Genomic DNA, 18,300 nt, shown 5'->3' on the forward strand with positions numbered 1-18,300 from the left:
AATGCACAATGATTTAGTGTCAACCACTTCTGTGGAAATGAAATCCAGAGGCTCACCACTTTCTGGGTGAAGAACTTTCTCCTCATCTCGGCCACCACCACGGCCATCATTGGGAACATCCTTCCTGTGACTATCCTGCCTTGTTCTGTTAGAATTTTATAAGTTTGAGATTTTCTTTGTTTTTCTAAAATCCAGTGAATTCAATTCTAAAGAATGCAATCCCTCCTCATATGTCAGTCCCACCATCCCATGAATCAATTTGATAAACCTTTGCTGCACTTCCTCTATAGCAAGAAGTATCCTCCCTAGATAAGGGAACCAAACCGTGTACAATATTCCAGGTGTGGCCTAACCAGTGCGAGACCTCCTTATTCCTCTTGGATCTTCTTTGGGGGCCAATGTGTTTTGCCTGTTGCACCTGCGCGTTTGCCTTCAGTGACTGATGCATGAAGATACCAGGTCTCATTGAACATTTCTCCATCTCAATTTACAAACATTCAAATAATAATCTGCCTTCCTATATTTGCTACCAAAGATGGATAACCATACATTTATATACATGATACTGCATCTACCATGTTTCCCCATGTATTCAGCCCATCCAAGTTGCACTGTAACATCTCTGCGTCCTCATTTCAGTTCACACAGCTTTCTGTCATCTACATTAGGGCATATGTCAAAATAATGATGTTACAGTTTTATGGAAGGCATTAGAACAAGGTTTTTACAAAGGATTGATTAGCTATCAGAAATGAGAAACTTAACACATTTCTTTTGTCTTTTTTTGTTGTACAAGTACCTTTTAAACCACTTTAGAAACATAGAAAATTGAAACAGATATAGGCCATTAGCCCTTTAAAACCTGCTCCACCATTCAATGTGATCATCCAACTCAGTACCCTATTCCTGCTTTCTCTCCATCTCCTTTGATCTCTTTGGCCCTCGGTACTATATCTGACTCCTCCTCTTGAAAGCATTTGACATTTTGGCCTTAAGGCCATCCAGTAGTTCCTTGCTGGTTTTCTGTGCCTGTTCTTTTGTAAGGTTTGTGATGTAACTTTTTTTTAGTTGATGCTCAGTGTAGAGTCCTTTTGTAAAATTCTGTTTCATGCTATTGATGAACACCAATTATGACAAGAATATAGTCATAATAGTTATTCCAATGCATTTACATTGACTGGTCTATCATTGTTTAAAGCGTGGAATGTGTGAGCAGTAGGAAAATGCAGGTCCTGTAGCTATCATAATTTTGCTTAAATGAAACATACTTTTCAAACCTGTCCTTTTACAATAAAATTCTTTGCAACTGGGCTAGTTAAGCCTGTAAATTAGAAAAGTGGACTCAAAAGTTTGACCAAGCACACAATAGCTTCAGTTGTATTTTCACTAAATAATGACTTTTATTCCATTCCTGCACAAGATAAGCATTCTGGAAGTCTTAACCTGACCATAACTTTTGTAAGTTCATTAACTAACATTGCTAATATGTAAGCAATAATATTTTACATCTCATGTTTGTAGTTGGAAAAAATCACTCAACAAAAGTGCTATAAATATATCTTGTGCACGTGTTTAATTATGTCTTTTCAGGGAAACATAATATAATGCAGGACATTCAGTCTTAAATAATACAGAATAAGTCTATTTTTTAAGCAGTTCTTTCAAATTCTGGTGTAAAACCAAACCGCTTGCAAGTTGTTGACTGAAAGCTATGTAATGTCCTCTTGTTAGTTCTGTGAGAAGTTAAATTGAAGCTCATTAAATGATAAAATCTGGAGACTTGTCAATGCTGTTGTCGTACTGATCCATAGGTAAAATTTGTGGCGTGTTAACTGTTGCCATGCCAACATAAGTTGAATATACTATGAATTGGCAACAAAAACAGCTTTTTTATTGTAGCCACGTGTCTCAAGCTACTTCGAGTATTATCAAATAAAAATCTAGCTGAGCAAAGAGACATCAGGATAAGTAATCAAAAGTGTTGTGAAAAACAATATGAAGAAATAGAGATGTTTAGAGCTTGAAGTCTCTACTGCTGAAAGTAAAACTAGCAAACATGGGATAAAGGGTGCTAGGCTGCACAAGGTGGAATGGAAGGTGCACAGTTCTCAGGACTACAGAATTTGAAATGACATATGGGCAGCACCCCTTTTGATGGATTTAGATTAGATTACATTCCCTACAGTGTGGAAACAGGCCCTTCGGCCCAACAAGTCCACACCGACCCTCCGAAGAGTAACCCACCCAGACCCATTTCCCTCTGACTAATGCACCTAATACTATGGGCAATTTCGCATGGCCAGTTCACCTGAGATGCACATCTTTGGACTGTTGGAGGAAACTGGGGGAAACCCAGTCAGACACTGGGAGAATGTGCAAACTCAACATAGACAGTCGCCTGAGGCTGGAATCAAACCTGGGACCCTGGTGCTGTGAGGCAGCAGTGCTAACCACTGGGCCACCGTGCTGTGCCTAAAATTGTACTTCCCATACCGGGAGTCGAACCCGGGCTGCCTGGTGAAAACTAGGAATCCTAACCGTTAGACCATATGGGAAGATGAGCATGAGGATTAGAATTTTTAAGATTGAGTATGTCATGGATGAATTAAGTTTAAAAATCACACAACACCAGGTTATAGTCCCAACAGGTTTATTTGGAAGCACTTGCTTTCGCAGTGCTGTTCCTTCAGCTGATTGTAGAGGTGAATTAATTGGTGAGCATCAGGATGTAGAAAGCTGAGGTTTGGATGACCTCACTTTTATGGAGTGTAGCAAATGTGATGAACATGGGAGCAGTAAGTTCTAATTTTTCTTAAAGTGTGGGTGAGTGCTTCAGCCATGATGGGCTAAGATATACATGGAAAGCAAGGTTATGGAATTGGAAATATTTGGTGTTGACAGTGGGGAGAAGAGGGATTAGAGTGATTTGGGCATGAATTTGAGGAAAATGTAAGTTTTGAACTTGAAGAGAAAAAAGTTTGGTGATTGGATGGTAGTTTGCTTGAATAATGTAGTCAAGGGAGAGTATTTTAAGAGGAAGGGGCTTAAAGCAAATTTGTAAAGAAGGGCAGCAGGACCAGTGAAGAGGAAATGCTTTACAATATTACCAACATGAAATCGTGGAAGGTGGCTCTGATGAAGTGTCCTCTAGACTCTAAACATTAGCTTGCTGTTTTTCCATGGTTGCTGTCTGACCTACTGTGATGTCCAGACTTTGTTGTTTTCAGTGTAGATTCCAGCACCTGCAATAATTTGCTTCTACAAGGCAATATTTTGTTGGAATAGGGTTGTGAAAGATGATAATGAATCTCATAGACAAGTTGAGCTTAGAACAAAGTGGAAAGTGAGAGTTCAGTGCTGAGGCTGTTGGAGAAAAACTTTGGAAAGTTTAACTGTAAGTCAGTAGAAGGATGCAACAAAAGCAATAGAACAAATGATTCCAATCTTAGTGACACAAGTTTAAAAATAAATCCTAATTTATTTTGACTGTGAGGATAGAGGAAACTCATGTAGGATTAAAGACTAACTTTACATATGTATGGAATTTTAATTTATTGCTGTGGTTCTGTTCGCCGAGCTGGAAGTTTTTGTTGCCAAACGTTTCGTCCCCTGTCTAGGTGACATCCTCAGTGCTTGGGAGCCTCCTGTGAAGCGCTTCTGTAGTGTTTCCTCCGGCATTTATAGTGGCCTGTCCCTGCCGCTTCCGGTTGTCAGTTTCAGCTGTCCGCTGTAGTGGACAACACTACCATTATAGGGCAAGCCAAACAAAACAGCCAGGGAATTCCTAGAAGCATGGCACTCATCCACAAACTCCATCAACAAACACATCGACCTGGACCCAATATACCGGCCACTACAGCAGACAGCTGAAACTGACAACCGGAAGCGGCAGGGACAGGCCACTATAAATGCCGGAGGAAACACCACAGAAGCGCCTCACAGGAGGCTCCCAAGCACGGAGGATGTCACCTAGACAGGGGACGAAGCGTTTGCAACAAAAACTTCCAGCTCGACGAACAGAACCACAGCAACGAGCACCCGAGCTACAAATCTTCTCACCAAGTTTGAATTTTAATTTATGTTGTGCAGAGCTATCCAGTATCAAGATCTTAGAATGTCATTTACATCTATTATTTCTGACATTAAGGCAGTATTACATGAAATTCAACACCATGTAAAGTGATATATGGAATGGAAATGAGAGGACAGTCAAATTAAGATGAATAAACTTATGAAGGGGGAATAGTAACTGAGCATTGAGAATATTGTGTGTAGTTTGGGTCTTTTTCATAAAGTAAGGATGCACATACATTGAAAGCAGTTGAGAAGTTTCACATGACTAATTCCTGGGAAGCTTATTTGGAGCTGTTGAGCAGGTTGGTTAATTTTCATTGGAGTTTGGATGAATGAGATCTTTTTTATTTAAAAGCAAAGATAGTGAAGAATTCAAATTTGAGAGATTCTAAGGATGTATGACAGGATTAATGTTGAGAGGACACTTTCCCTCATGAAGGATTCTAGAATTAGAGGGAAAAATTGTTTTTTTTTAAAAAAATCTTCACTTTTAAAATTGAAGTCTTTTGTTCAAGGACTGAGGGGCTTCTGTGATGGGTATTGAAGACTATCGACTTTGATTTTCTCTAGTATATAATTGGAGAAAATTTCTGTGCATCTAATACTTGACATCTGATGAGCAGTATGGCAAATCAGATTTGTTCGAGAGCTGCAAAATCCCTGTTCACATGAAAGCCAACATAGTATTTTTCTGATATTGTTGTGTCCCAGCTGATGGTACTAATTAACAAGTCAAGTCCCAGAGTGAAACCTGGCTTGATAGATTCTAATTTTTTTTTTTGTTTAGTTAGTTAACATAGTTGGTAACTGAAATATTCACACAAGGCTGCAGATTTTCTTCAACAAAAACAGAAGTTTGTCTCTGATTCTTTTAAAATGCAAACTAAATAGAGAAGAGAATTATATTCTTCTACAATGCATTCAAAGTTTTTCAATCTTTTCCAACACACTCCATTACAGAGTCAATTCTAAAGAAATAATACCCCTATCTAAACTCTAAGTGGAAACTTAGATTCTTGATGAGTCATTTCCAAATCTCTCAACGTGAACATTTCACACAGCTGACAGTTTAACCTTTCTCAGTTCAAGTAACTTGCAAATTTCTAATCAAATTCTCCTGGTTGGGAAACTTCTCAAACTGACCTTTTCTGCTGAATTCTGTTAACTATACTGAACGTCCAGGAGAGAAGCTAAACTTGCTTCTGAATTCAATACTGATGTCTTCTAAATTAAAATAAATAAAATACTTAATTCTGGATTCTTCTGAAATTAAAACAAAGCAAAGACCTTGCATGTCGCTCACCAAAACTGGTCAGACATCACGTTCCAAACAACAGGTACTATTCGGAAGGACAAGTGTGATAGATCCATGGGAACACACCTGCAGGTTCCTCTCCAAGTCACTCGCACCATCCTGACTTGGAGGTGGAGTGAGATATTTCCAATGTTGTTGGATTAAACTCTTAGGAGTCACTTTCCCAGTAGGTTGTGCCTGCAGCAAATGGACTAAGTGGTTTATGAAGGCAGCTCGCCATAACACCATCTCAATAAGCGTTGACCCAGTACTGAAACACAACATACCACCAAATGAATTTTTCATAAATGTTTACTATGCCTGTTGTAAACCCAACAGCATAAGCCTCTTTCCATTAATGTCACAAAGATCTGCTTTCGAACAGACTGCTAGATTTAGATCACTCTTGCTGTAGAACTCTTTTCTTGTTTTAAAAACAGGTTACCTTTTTACAGAAATAACCAACACCGTCTACCTCCATTTGAAATCCAAATTCCAAAAATAATGTATGCACCTTTCATATAGTTGCTAAGGGGTGCCTTGTGGATAAGAAACATGTGGGGACCAAAGAGACTGTCTAGGAGATTGTAAAGGCAATGAGCAGACAAGGCAGATAGAAATGGAACTAGGTGAGAGCAGACCCACCCAGGTGGATGATAGAAGTAGTAGTGTTGGAGGTAGACATTATGATCAGATGAATCAAAATGTATTAACAAGTCAAGAGCGATGAATGAATGTTTATTGCATCCACAATTGTATCGGATGATATTTGTGACTTTGAATAGGATTGTTTCAGTTTATTAACATAGCATCCCACCTTAGAACAGTCTTCCTTGATGCTGTGACAAATTAGTAATGTACTATTGTTTTTGCTTTAATTCTCATCATGTTTATTTAGTTGGAGGTTCAGGTATCTAAGAGGAGAAACAGGTGTTTGTGTCTTACAAGGACTTAACTGAAGTTGAAAATCGTGCTTTGAGTTCAAGCATGGGATATGAAGTGAAAACTGAATTATACCAGTTGCTTTGGAGAATCTAATTTTATCTTGCTATTACACAGTACAAATTGACGTTCTGGTAGTGTATAACTTCTTTACCTATTTTGTTACAATTTGCTAAGTGATGTAGATTGACAAATTGTTTCATTTATAAAATCACACATTAAATTACCATCAAAGTGGTAAATATGATGCTTTAAAATGTGAATACATAATCAAAAATAATGCACACTTCCGAGGGAAGCGTTGACATGCTGATTCACATTTGTTTATCGTTGCTATCTAATGGGAAATACAAAGCGGAACTCTTCCCTCTTCCGACTCCCACTCTCAACCATCCATCCTTTTAAAGTGATTTCTTGCATGGCTAAAATTCCAACATTTGTCTTGAATTTTGGGGAATTTGTACACTGTAAATGGGGGCATTTATTTGCCTTTAGCTTACAGATTTGTGACTTGTTTCTTGCTCTGTATATCCCTGTCTCCTTCTTTTTGCTTTTCTCTCCCATTTTCTGTTGTGAATGGTGTTGGTAATGCATCTTAGATGCATTTGCAGCTTCGCCTACTGAAGAATCAACAACATCTGAAGGGGCGGGAGCAACAGCAGCCCCTGCAGCAGCAGCGCTTGATGCATGTGCTGGAACTGGTGGGTCTTATCAGTTTACTTGTAGTTGTCACTGAACTAACATTTTTGGTTATTCATTACTGACATGGTATTTCTCTTAAGATACCCTGAGTTCTCAGATTTTGTCGTTTGCTTTTCACAGTATGTACTGTTATGTACTTTGCTTTTTATGTAAAAGAGAAAAATAATCCAGTGTTATAAATTGCATGGGCATTTTTTTGCATCCTTAATAACAGAACTAAATATCCTTGGGTGTGTTGTCAGCAGTCCCCACCATGTTTCTACTATCCCATAAATTTGTAACACTATTTTTCTTTGTTTTATATTGCTCTGACAGCTAATATTTGAGTGCCTAATTCTGTACTGATTCCTGAACTGCTTTCCTTCTCCTCATTTGAGTTTCCCTTCCTCCAGCATCTCTTCCCCAATGTTTTCCCCCTTGCAAGAATTTACTCTTTGCAGGCAACATCCTTTCGTACATCCTCTACCAGTGCAGCACAGTCTGAGTGACGTATTTTTCTGTTACCACTGCAATCTATCTGGCTAAAGCAGTAACTGGTACCATAATTTTGATATGCACAGCATTTGATCAGTGTCCACAAACTTCCAGTATAAGCATATTGTTTAATCTCTGCCACATTACATTTTGCTTTTTTATTAAACAGCTAATTTTGGGCTATTCTGGTCCCCCATAATTTTAACATAAGATTGGTATAAACCCAGGGAATTGATAAAAGTGGTTTTTCAAGCCACTTCTGCAGGAACTCCACTGGTCTAAATTATGTTATGTGTTTGTGTGTATATGGGAACTTGATTTAAAAATGACAGCTGCTGGCTGAGTTTTCCAGAACTGGTGAAATGAAGGAGAGAACTGTTGTGTCCAGCAGGATGATAGTTGCAACACTCTGAGAGCAAAGAGGAGTAGGACTAATCATTGCTTCCTCAAGACCTCTCAGCTGTTGATTGCAGCTTCCCCCTGCCCCACCTCCGCCACCACCGTAACCACCATGATTGCAGCTACCCCACCTCCATTTCCTATTACAGTGCCACCTCCTGGGCAATGATCCCTCGTTGACTCCATTAACCTCTGGTCTATCCAGATTGCCAGCATCCTAACCCTCCTCTATCCAACTATCACTTTCCTGCAAGCCGAGTCTTTCTCAACTGCTGGAAAACTAACAACAGTACAGCTGCAGTTTCTTACTTCTGGCTTCCCATCCTTTCAAATTGGCTGCTGTGGGAGAAATGGAGAAATCTCTTCTCTCCTGGAATTTCTGGGCTCTCGCTGTCCTGCTATGCACCCTAATTCCCCCCACCCTGGTAAAAATGCCAAGTTTATGATCTTGGTGAATAGAAATTGTAATGCAAAAAACGAGAGTTTGAAAGATAATTGGAAGCTTTCCTTCTTTCAGTTAATTGCATTTTCCCATGAAGCAAATAGTTATGGATTTGTGACCTATCTTTGATTTGAGCGGGAAATTGATGCCAAGATATTTGTGGTGCATTGAGAGACTGCTGCCTTGAGTGCTTTCTTTTGAGTGAGTCATGAAAACTGAAGCCTTGTTTGCACACTTTGGTTGTTATACAAGCTGAGGAGGCCCTATTCAAAGAACAGGGAAGTTTATCCCTTGTGACATGGCATATTTTGGTTCCAGAGGATCGTAAAGCAATGGACACAAAGCATCTCATGGACAGTAAACTGCTTTGGGATATAATGTTCAGTGTTGTGAAAGTTGTAATATACAGAACAACCTCGATTATCCAAACATCATTTATCTGAATTTTGGATTATCTGAACAAGATCTCAAGGTCCCATAAAAACGTTATCCTAACAATCAGTTATCCAAACAAAGTACTCCGTGCCTGTCTCGTTCAGGTAATTGAGGTTGTTATATAAATATGTGTCTTAATGATACAGAAGTTTAGCAATGCAGTACCTTAGGAAAGGCTAAAATCAGCAATGGGTTCAGTGGTGATGTGAGGAGGCAAGGCTGCAGAAGAAGTCAAGTCAAGGCTATTAAGCAAAGTATAGCAACAGGGGAAGATGACAATATACTGCACTGTCACTGGATTAGTAATCCAGAACCTCAGGTTTGTGTTCTATCAATATGAATTTGAATCCAGTTTTACAAAAAAGTCTTGCATTAAAAGCTAACCTATTAAGAACCTTGTAACTAATGTTAATGGTTGTTAAAATTTCAGCTGGTTCACTAATCTCCTTTTAGGGATGGAAGTCTGCCATTCTTACCTAGTCTGTGAAACCAGATATACAGCAAGGTGGTTGGCTCTTAACTCCACTCTGGGCAATCAGCTTAATACTGGTTTAGCTAGTGATGCCCATATCAATGATTTTTTTTAAAAGACTGGAGATTACAGAGGTAGAGTGATGAGAGGCCAGGAAGAATTTGAGGAATTGGAATGGAGGAGCCATTCTTGGTCGACAAGTTTGATGGGTGAACAAGACTGTGCTGAACAAGTTGAATTTCTGGGGAAGGGCAGGCTAGCAAAGGAACAGTTAGAATAATCCAACCTCATGGTGATAAAAGCCATTTGATAGGTTGGGATTTATGTAGAATTGTGGTGGATGAGACTTCAATTGTAAGGAACCAGTTTAAGTGATCGGGAAGGATTGAATGGTAGTTTGCAACAACTGACTAACCATTTCTTACATGTATAATGATGACTGGTTGCAGAAAATATAGCAGACAGCCCTTTGTGTGTCATTTGTGTACCCAGACTTTCTACTTAAATAGATGAGGCTGTTTAACTGGTCTGAGACCAAATGCAATTTAAACATGCAATTCAGTCACATCTGAGAGTATTGAGTGACCTAACTAATGATTCCTTAAAAAAAGTGCACACAGTCACGTAGAAACTTGTCAGTTTTTTTAACTTTTTAAAAAAGACACCAGGAGTATTCTTCTCCTCGCCCCTCAACAATCTTTGACCAACTGCTACCTAGCTCCTCCCTTCAATTCCCACCCAATAGGTTTTACTGTTTATTTCAGCTTGTTGAAAGTGATTCTTTTCTAGCTAACCTGCTTTCCTCGAGATGCGTCCGCTGTATTTGTACAGGCAGTACTATCCTCAATCATCACCCTCCCTGCCTGTCCATAATGCTTCAGATACCTTAATGGTCTGGTATGGAAGCCAGCCAGTTGTCTGTCATGTAAATCAGTGAACAACTATCAAGCACTTAACTGGCATACTTACTGCCAAATTGAGAAGACCAAATCTAAAAACTTCGCATCTGCGGTCTGCAATATGTATTTTTAACTAATTGGTGGTGATTTTTAGCTGCAAGTTGAAAATCTGTCTTCTCCATCCCACAGCCTTCGTTTGAGGTCTAAAGTTCAGCTTGAGTTCAAATATAGCCCTGCTCTGATTCAGCCAAATATTTTTTATCTGCTGTTGCTAAAGCAGTCCCATTATTCTTCATATCACCAAGCATAAAAACACCACTTTGAAGTACAAAACTTGCATTTTAGTCTAAAATACTAGAAAAATAATTATTTTAACAAGGAATGGTTTTGACATATTTTAAAATCACTGAGCATCCTAATCAGTACAATTGCCTGATTTGATGAGGTGTTGCTATTATTTTGTGATTATTTTGGTTGTCTGTGCAAAGAATGTATAGTATGTTGTTTCCCTACCAATGTAAATTAACCCTTCTACAAATAGTTATTTGGGAGATTTGAACTTGAACTTGATTTAAAATAAAAGCATTTTGTTGAAGTTTTTTTTGTCTTGCACTCATCAAGCCATTTTGCAAGAATACAACTAAAGTTTTACTGCATGAGAGGGAAGTGGTGATTGCTTGGCAAGTAGCATTTGCTTGGTAGAGGTGTCACTACAGAGAATGCAGGCAGGTTGACTCTGTTTGATCAGCCCCTGAGTCAGCAGCAGTCTGACTTAAAATTTAAAAAGCCAATCTGTAACTGTCAATCAGCATTAATAGGTGCATTCTGCATTGCGATGCCTCTCCAAGCAGAACCCACTTCCCTGTTATGCAGTAAGCATGTTATTTTCCCCTTGAATTTGGTATTCGTGCAAAATATCTTGACTGCAAGACAAAAAAAGTATCTTTTTCCACCTTCTTTTAAACGCAACTTTTCGAACTAATTACACAAGTATGTAACAGGGTTAATGAAGTGTCATTTACTACTTTATGGAGAAATAAATCACTCCACTGCTGTGTAGATGCTAACCCTAGTTTCTTGATTGTAAACCCTTTACTTTCCATCCTCTGACCTTCTTTTTTCCCACCTCTGTCCATTTCCAAAGACCCTTTTGCACCATCTGAAGGTAGTGCAGAGGCTGCTGCTGAACTGGACCTTTTTGCTATGAAGCCTGCTGAGGCCAGCGTTCCTGCAACTACCCCCACTACCAGTGCAACTGCCAGTACAACTACCAGTGCCATTACCAGCACAACAACTAGTGTGACTACGACTGAGACTGTTACTGTTACTGCTACTGCGACCGCTACTACTACTACTACTACTACTACTACTATTACTGCGACTGCTACTACTACTGCACCTCTTACCACGACAACTGCTGATACTACTGTCACCACCACTGCACCTGTTCTTGATATTTTCGGTGGTAATTTTATTCTTTATCTTGGCATTTCTGATCTAAGATGGTGATAATTCAGCAAATTACGTTTTTTTAAATACCTTGTAAACTTTTTGCAAACTTATTTAAGTCCTTGGAGAGAGTGTACATAATTTCTGGTCAGAGGTTAGCTTGTGTTATTAGATATTTTAAATGATTTTTAAATGTATTCAAGATTCTTTTACTGTGGAGATTTCACGTGGGGATGGAAGATTAATGTTTCTTATCTTTGCTCTTAGATTTGTTTGATTCAATACCTGAACCAAATGCACCTGCAACTCCCAAACCAGAAACCACTCCTAGTGTAGACCTGTTTGCATCAGGTACAAAACAGGAAAACGTTCAGTTCCCATCAGATACTGAGAAATCTACAAGTATTTTATATAATCTTTGGAGTCCATTTTAAATGTAAAATTGTGTATAATACCATTTTTTGGAAAAGGGATTAATTGATCTCTTAATTATTGATATTTATTTGCTTTCGCTTTCCAAAGATGCTTTTACAACCCCTTCTCGTGGGGCCTCTCCTTTGCCTGAAAATAGTCTTACTGCTGATCTGTTATCTGGTGAGTCATCCTCTTCTTTCTGAGCGCATATGTTTGGAGATTGTGTCAGTATCCATGTGAACAGATTAATTTTAAAGCTCATGCTTAGGGCAAAGTGGTCAGTCACTGACTTTTTAATTTTTTTGTGATTGCTGACTTTTAAGCAAATGAGTCAGGGGAACCCTATTCAATTCCTCAGGAGAACCCTATTCAATTCCTCAGGAGACTAGATCCACAGAGCAAAAGCACTCTAACTTCAACTAAATTGGCAACCATGTCAATAGAAGCTAGAATGTGGCTTACAAGATGAGAAAGTTGTTTTGGTACTTTCTCCACTAGCAATAGTTCTGTATTTGCTGATGTGGGAGCGCATGATTTCCATGCCGTGTATTTAAAATGGAACTCAATTATTTAAATTGTCCAACTCAGACCCCCAAACACATACAATCACTTGTAGCATTCATGTATAGCCAGCATATTGTGCTGTTAGGTATCTGTAGACGCTGGGTAGCTCAGTATTTGAGTATTGCTGGCAAAAGAGAGATGTTGATACATCTCATCTTGCACTTGTCAGAACAAGTGCAGAATGTCACATTTCAAAGGAGACATTCAATTTGTATTACATAAGTGAAAAGGTGCTGATTGGATGGCAAATGAAGTCTGCTGGAGGTGTTGCCATGGAAAATCTACCAGTTAACGTCAAATTTTTGTTCAATTATGTTTTAAATCTGCTCTGGTTGAGGCATTGCTGTGGGGAATGCATGCGTGAATTATTTGTTCCTAATTATTTGTAGCTTCCAACAAGCATTCGTATACAGGGCAGTCTTTTCTGCAAACAATAAGAACAGGTCCGTACAGTGTTCTCTTCTCAGTTTGGGGAACAGGTGTTCCCAGATGCAGACCCCATGCTAGTGCCTTGACTAATCACGTGTAAAAACTGATGCTAATTGGTTGGCAATAGTGATTATTGTTTGCTTAAAAATCTGTCTTGAATGCAGATGAAAAGCGTTGACACACCTCTTTCACCAATACTCTAGCTGTCCTTTAGTTGCTCAGCTTTTTAATATCAAGAATTGAAGTAATTGTTTATACAGTTAACTTTGAATCTGGGAAAGAATGGTAGAAAATGCTGGAAGCATCTGGAAAGAGAAAAGGGGTTTAATATTTTAGCTGTGGACCTTTTTTCAATTCTGGAAGCATAACCCATACCTGAATGAAATAAAGGTAGAATAATCAATTTTTAAAATCAAAAAAAAAGTTGCCTTCTGTCACAGAAATTAATGGGTTCAAACTGAAGCAAGTCTGTACATGTTGGCATGAAATGAAATCTTGTCAGTGACCATATAAACAAAAGAGATGATTAAGAGACACCAGATGTGCAAAGACTTGTGGCGTGAGAATTGAAAAAGGTTAAAACATCATGCTCACTAATGAGCCAATACTAAATGAAATATGTAGGTAATGTGTCAGTACCGAGAAAAGATTTCATTTTCCCTGACTTCCTAATCGTCCTGACATGCTCACCCCCCATCAAGCAATGAGCTGTCCCAAACATGGGTTTTCACAGACAATGGCAACATGAAGGATGGTATGGGGGACAGTGGCTGAGTGGTATTATCCCTATACTACTAATCCAAAACAGATGAACAGAAAAACACTCTTTCAATGTTCTGAGTATCCAAGAACCGCATCTGGAGTGCACACATCCTTCAGGGAAGGAAATCTGCCATCCACATCACATTGGCGTTACATCAAGGCCAGACCAAACCCACAGCAATATAATTAACTGACTCTGAAGTGCCCTCCAAAATGACCTAGCGCGATGCTCAATTGTATCAATCGCTATGAAGTCTCGACACAAAAATGAAACCGAGCACAGCACCTGGCATCAATCTAGGCATCAGAAGAGATAGTGGAAGAAATAACCGAATCAACCCTGCAAAGTCCTCCTTACTTCTGGGGTCTAGTTACAACTTTAGAACTGTCTCTTAGACTAGTCAAGCAACAGTTTAACATAGTAGCACTCACGGAATCAGACCTTACAATGTCTCAAACTCCACCATCACCATCCCTGGATATAGGCTGTCTGACCTGCAGGACAGATCCAACAAAGGTGGCAGCACGGTGGAATACAATCGGGAGGGAGTTGCCCTAGAATTCCTCAACGTTTGACTCCAGACTTCATGAAGTCTCATGGTTTCAGGTTAAATGTGGGCAAAAAAACATCCTACTGATGTCAATTTTAAATCTCTTTCCTCTCATCTTAAAAATGTGCCTCCTCGTCTTGAAATCCCCCATCCTAGGGAAAAGACAGCTGCCATTAACTCTACCTTTCAACTCATTATTTTATATACTTAAAGTCGCCTCTCAACCTCCTATGCTCCAGTGGAAAAGCGCTGTAGCCTATGCAGCCTTTCCTTATAACTCAAATCTTACATATCCGGCAACATCCCAATAAATCTCTTCTGAACCCTATCCAGCTTAATAGTAATACCCTTCCTATAACTGGGTGACCAGGACTGGACACAGTATTCCAGAAGCGGCCTCGCCAATGTCCTGTACACCCTCAAACATGACTTTGCACTCTTTTTTTTAAAAAGACTGCGCAATGAAGGCAAGTGTACCAAATGCCTTTTAATCACCCTGTCTATATGTGATGCAAGCTTTAGAGAATTATGTACCTGCACCTCTAGGTCCCTTATTTCTACAACACTGCCCAAGGCCCTACCATTAATTGTAGAGTCCAGGCAAGGAGAAAAGGCTGCTAGTAATGCATCTGTTAAACTTGGGAATGCACAAGAGGCCAGAATAAAGGTGTTGGAGATGAACTGGGCAAGGGAGTGGAAGGATTGGAAAACTATGATGAGGATTTTAAAATGAAGGAGGTGAACAGACTTTGAATTAATGTAGGTGACGGTTGAAAAAGTCTTGATGCATGATAGGCATTAGCAAAGCTCACGATAATGGAAGGTGGAAGAGGGGAGGCTAGTTGGTAAAGAATTGGAATTGTCAAGTATAGAAGGGACCAGACATGCATGATGATTTCAGCAAATGAATGGAGACAAAGGTAGTGTCATTTTGGTGCAAATAGGGTATCTTGATGAAATGCATATGCTGTTGTAACTAACGTTGGGCCAAAGTTATGAACAATCTTAGTTCACATCCAGATAATGACTGGGAAATAATGGAACAGGTGACGAGAAAACAGAGTTTATGACAAAGTGACTTCAATCTTCTGAATGCTCAATTAGAGGATTGGATGTATAACAAGTAGCATGGCAAATCTGAGACAGTAGATCTATCAAAAGGCGGTAGAGAGATGGAGCTGGTGTCATCAGCATGCATGTGAAACTTAAGATTGCGTTTTTGGGTTATGTCTTTGAAGAGCAGGTGGCTGACAGATCCTTGGGGAACTCCAGAGATATGTGCAAGCATGGGAAGAAAAACCTTTTAGGTTATCTGGCTATGATTGTTTAGTTAAGAAGAATCGAACTTGTCAAACGTAGTCTTTCTGGACTGGATAACAGTGAGGTGATGGAAAATAACCACATCAGGACAAGCAAATGGAGGTCAAAAAGAATTGGTGGATTAGTTTAAAGCAGTCATATGGAATGTAACTAGGTTTTCAGGGTCCTGTTAGTGCTCTGACAAGGGAAGAAACACTATTTGCTAGTGTTCAAGCATGGGTATTTGGGAAATATCAGCTGGTATTTGGGAGGTGATAGCATGTTAAAAAAAAATTAAGAGAAAATCGATGACAGTTTGGCAGGAAGATTCACCTACAAGGAACATATTGGGATATTCCAGAAAAATCTCAAGGAAGAATTTGACCACTTTTGACAGGAAGGATATCCTGTTTCTACTAATTGGTTTGTCTGTAGATAGGGTCACAATTTCAAGATTGTCAACAAGAGACAGTGGAGTGAAATGAGAAACTTTGAGTTGTTAGGATTTGGAATGTGATGCCTTTGGGAGTGATAGAGTTGGATTCCATAGGAGGTTTCTTTTTTTAGATTACATTCTTTTTAGATTACATTACAGTGTGGAAACGGGCCCTTCGGCCCAACAAGTCCACACCGACCCGCCGAAGCGCAACCCACCCATACCCCTACATTTACCCCTTACCTAACACTACAGGCAATTTAGCATGGCCAATTCACCTGACCTGCACATCTTTGGAATGTGGGAGGAAACCAGAGCACCCGGAGGAAACCCACGCAGACACTGGGAGAACGTGCAAACTCCACACAGTCAGTCGCCTGAGGCGGGAATTGAACCCGGGTCTCTGGCGCTGTGAGGCAGCAGTGCTAACCACTGTGCCACCGTGCCGCCCACGCTTTCAGAAGAGAGCTGCATATATATTTGGAAGTGATGCAGTTAAAGGGCTACAGAGAGAGAACTGGAGAGTGGGACTAGCTGGATAGCTCTTTCAGGAGCCAGTACAGATATGGGTCAAATAGCCACCTCCTATATTGTAAAATTCTGATTCTAGTGGAATTGAGGAATTCACCAGTAATTTTCATTTAATTGAGGCTGCATCTGGTTGCCACGCTTGTAATATTGGTCTGAATGAATATGCTTTTGTTTGTGTAATTTTGGGAAAGAATGGATGTGTGTGTTCTGGGTGCATCTTCCTAGTGTTTTCCTAATGTTTCATGCCACTTCTTTCAATCAAAAATAGAAAATGTTTAGATCATCTTGCTTCCAGTTTTCAAAAATCATTGTGTTCAGCCGTGACTACAAATGGCATTCCTCATTTCTGACTGCTCTTCAGTGATTTCTCTACTTCCAAACTTAAAAGATTTGTGCAAACCAAAAATGGTTTAAGCATTTTATCTCACTCCTAGTTTCCAGTCCTGATCAAAGGTCTTTATGCCTATTCGTATACACCCAGATGTTAAAATAAAAACAAAGCAGATCTTGACAGTATCTGTGAAGAGAAAATCTGTTAAATGTTTCAAGTCGTGCCCTTTCATCTGAGCAAGTAAATGTTAGAAATGTTGTGGCTTTTTAATGTGCTAAAATGGAAGAAGATGAGGGAAAACCCAAGGGGTGCTCTGTGGTAGGATGGAAGGCAGGAGTCATAGAATGAAGAAAATAATTGAAAAGCTGCAGGGACAAGTTTATTGACAAGTAAATAAACAAAAGATGGATCCTTAACACCAGAAAAGCAGTTTTTGTATTAAAAATTTGCTTGAGATAATAGTCAAATCTGCAAAGCAGGACACTGAGATACGTTAAGTAATTTTTGCAGTGTAATCAATGTGATACCATGCAACACCAAGTGTGGATCTCTAAGTGTACAAAGGGCTATGATTCAAGAAGAGTTGGCCATCTGTAATCGATAGATTGCAAACATGAGTGTGAAATTTCGATTGGAACAGAAGTAAAATACCAGGCAGAGGCAGTCGCTGAGGAAAGAAATGTGACTAACAGTGAATGTTGGTAAATACATGTTCAAAAATGTAAAGAAAATAGAAAGGATCAAAGATGGGCAATATAAAAGAGACAAATTGAGAGAAGAGCAGAATTTCTTCAAGGTGAACCTTCCTGGAAGAGAAGTGGCAATGAATGACCACTAAACATTTTTGTCAAAATGAGCGTGTGTTAAAAATAAGGTAGCTTCTAATGAGGTAAATTGGAGTGTGTAAAGAAAACTGAAAATGAAGCCTTTTGATACTGAAATATTAAAATGCTGGAATTGTCAAATCAACCAAATGTCAACTATCTTTTCTTCAGGTGCTGATGGGCACTTTAACAAATAAAGTTGTGGGGCTCTGAGAATGGGAATGGGGATTTTTTTTTTTTTTGCAGCTTTAGTGCTTCAAACTCTATAGATTAAAACTGTTGTTCAGGTGGGGGTGTTCCAGCTGTTTCTTTTTCCCACTCGAGATTATCTCTGAAGTTTCCCTCCCAATAAAAAAATTCTGTATTCTGGAGTTGAGTAGAGAATGATATAAATTGTCTGCATGTAGCCTCAAGAGGAACTCAGAATTTAAATCACTTTTCCTGTGAATTTGTCAATGTACATAGACTAGCCAATCTGGGTATTTTGATTTGGGGTTTGCCCACCTCCATGTATCCCATTTCACACTTCAAGGCCCACAAAATGCAATCAAAATAAACCAGAGAATGGGAATTATAA

At 39.2% G+C, this 18,300-nt stretch overlaps 1 protein-coding gene across 21 annotated transcripts in view; it reads left to right on the forward strand.

Annotated features, from left to right (window-relative positions):
- Positions 1–18,300, forward strand: part of snap91a (synaptosome associated protein 91a) — a 226,535-nt gene that overhangs the window by 161,868 nt on the left and 46,367 nt on the right. For 10 of the 21 annotated variants that reach the window (XM_043685682.2, XM_087981635.1, XM_087981663.1 and 7 more), the window contains 4 exons: positions 6,910–7,011; positions 11,278–11,598; positions 11,850–11,933; positions 12,105–12,176. The exons of 5 other annotated variants lie outside the window; for them this stretch is intronic. In XM_043685682.2, coding sequence (XP_043541617.1) covers positions 6,910–7,011; positions 11,278–11,598; positions 11,850–11,933; positions 12,105–12,176 — 579 coding nt within the window. The remainder of the gene's footprint in view (positions 1–6,909; positions 7,012–11,277; positions 11,599–11,849; positions 11,934–12,104; positions 12,177–18,300) is intronic. 6 more of the 21 variants (XM_087981646.1, XM_087981641.1, XM_087981683.1 and 3 more) reach the window with 6 other exon arrangements.

Source organism: Chiloscyllium plagiosum, unplaced genomic scaffold (genome assembly GCF_037043375.1).
Source record: "Chiloscyllium plagiosum isolate Xiang-an unplaced genomic scaffold, Cpla_swu_hap1 HiC_scaffold_3, whole genome shotgun sequence".
Taxonomy (NCBI): Eukaryota; Metazoa; Chordata; class Chondrichthyes; order Orectolobiformes; family Hemiscylliidae; genus Chiloscyllium; species Chiloscyllium plagiosum.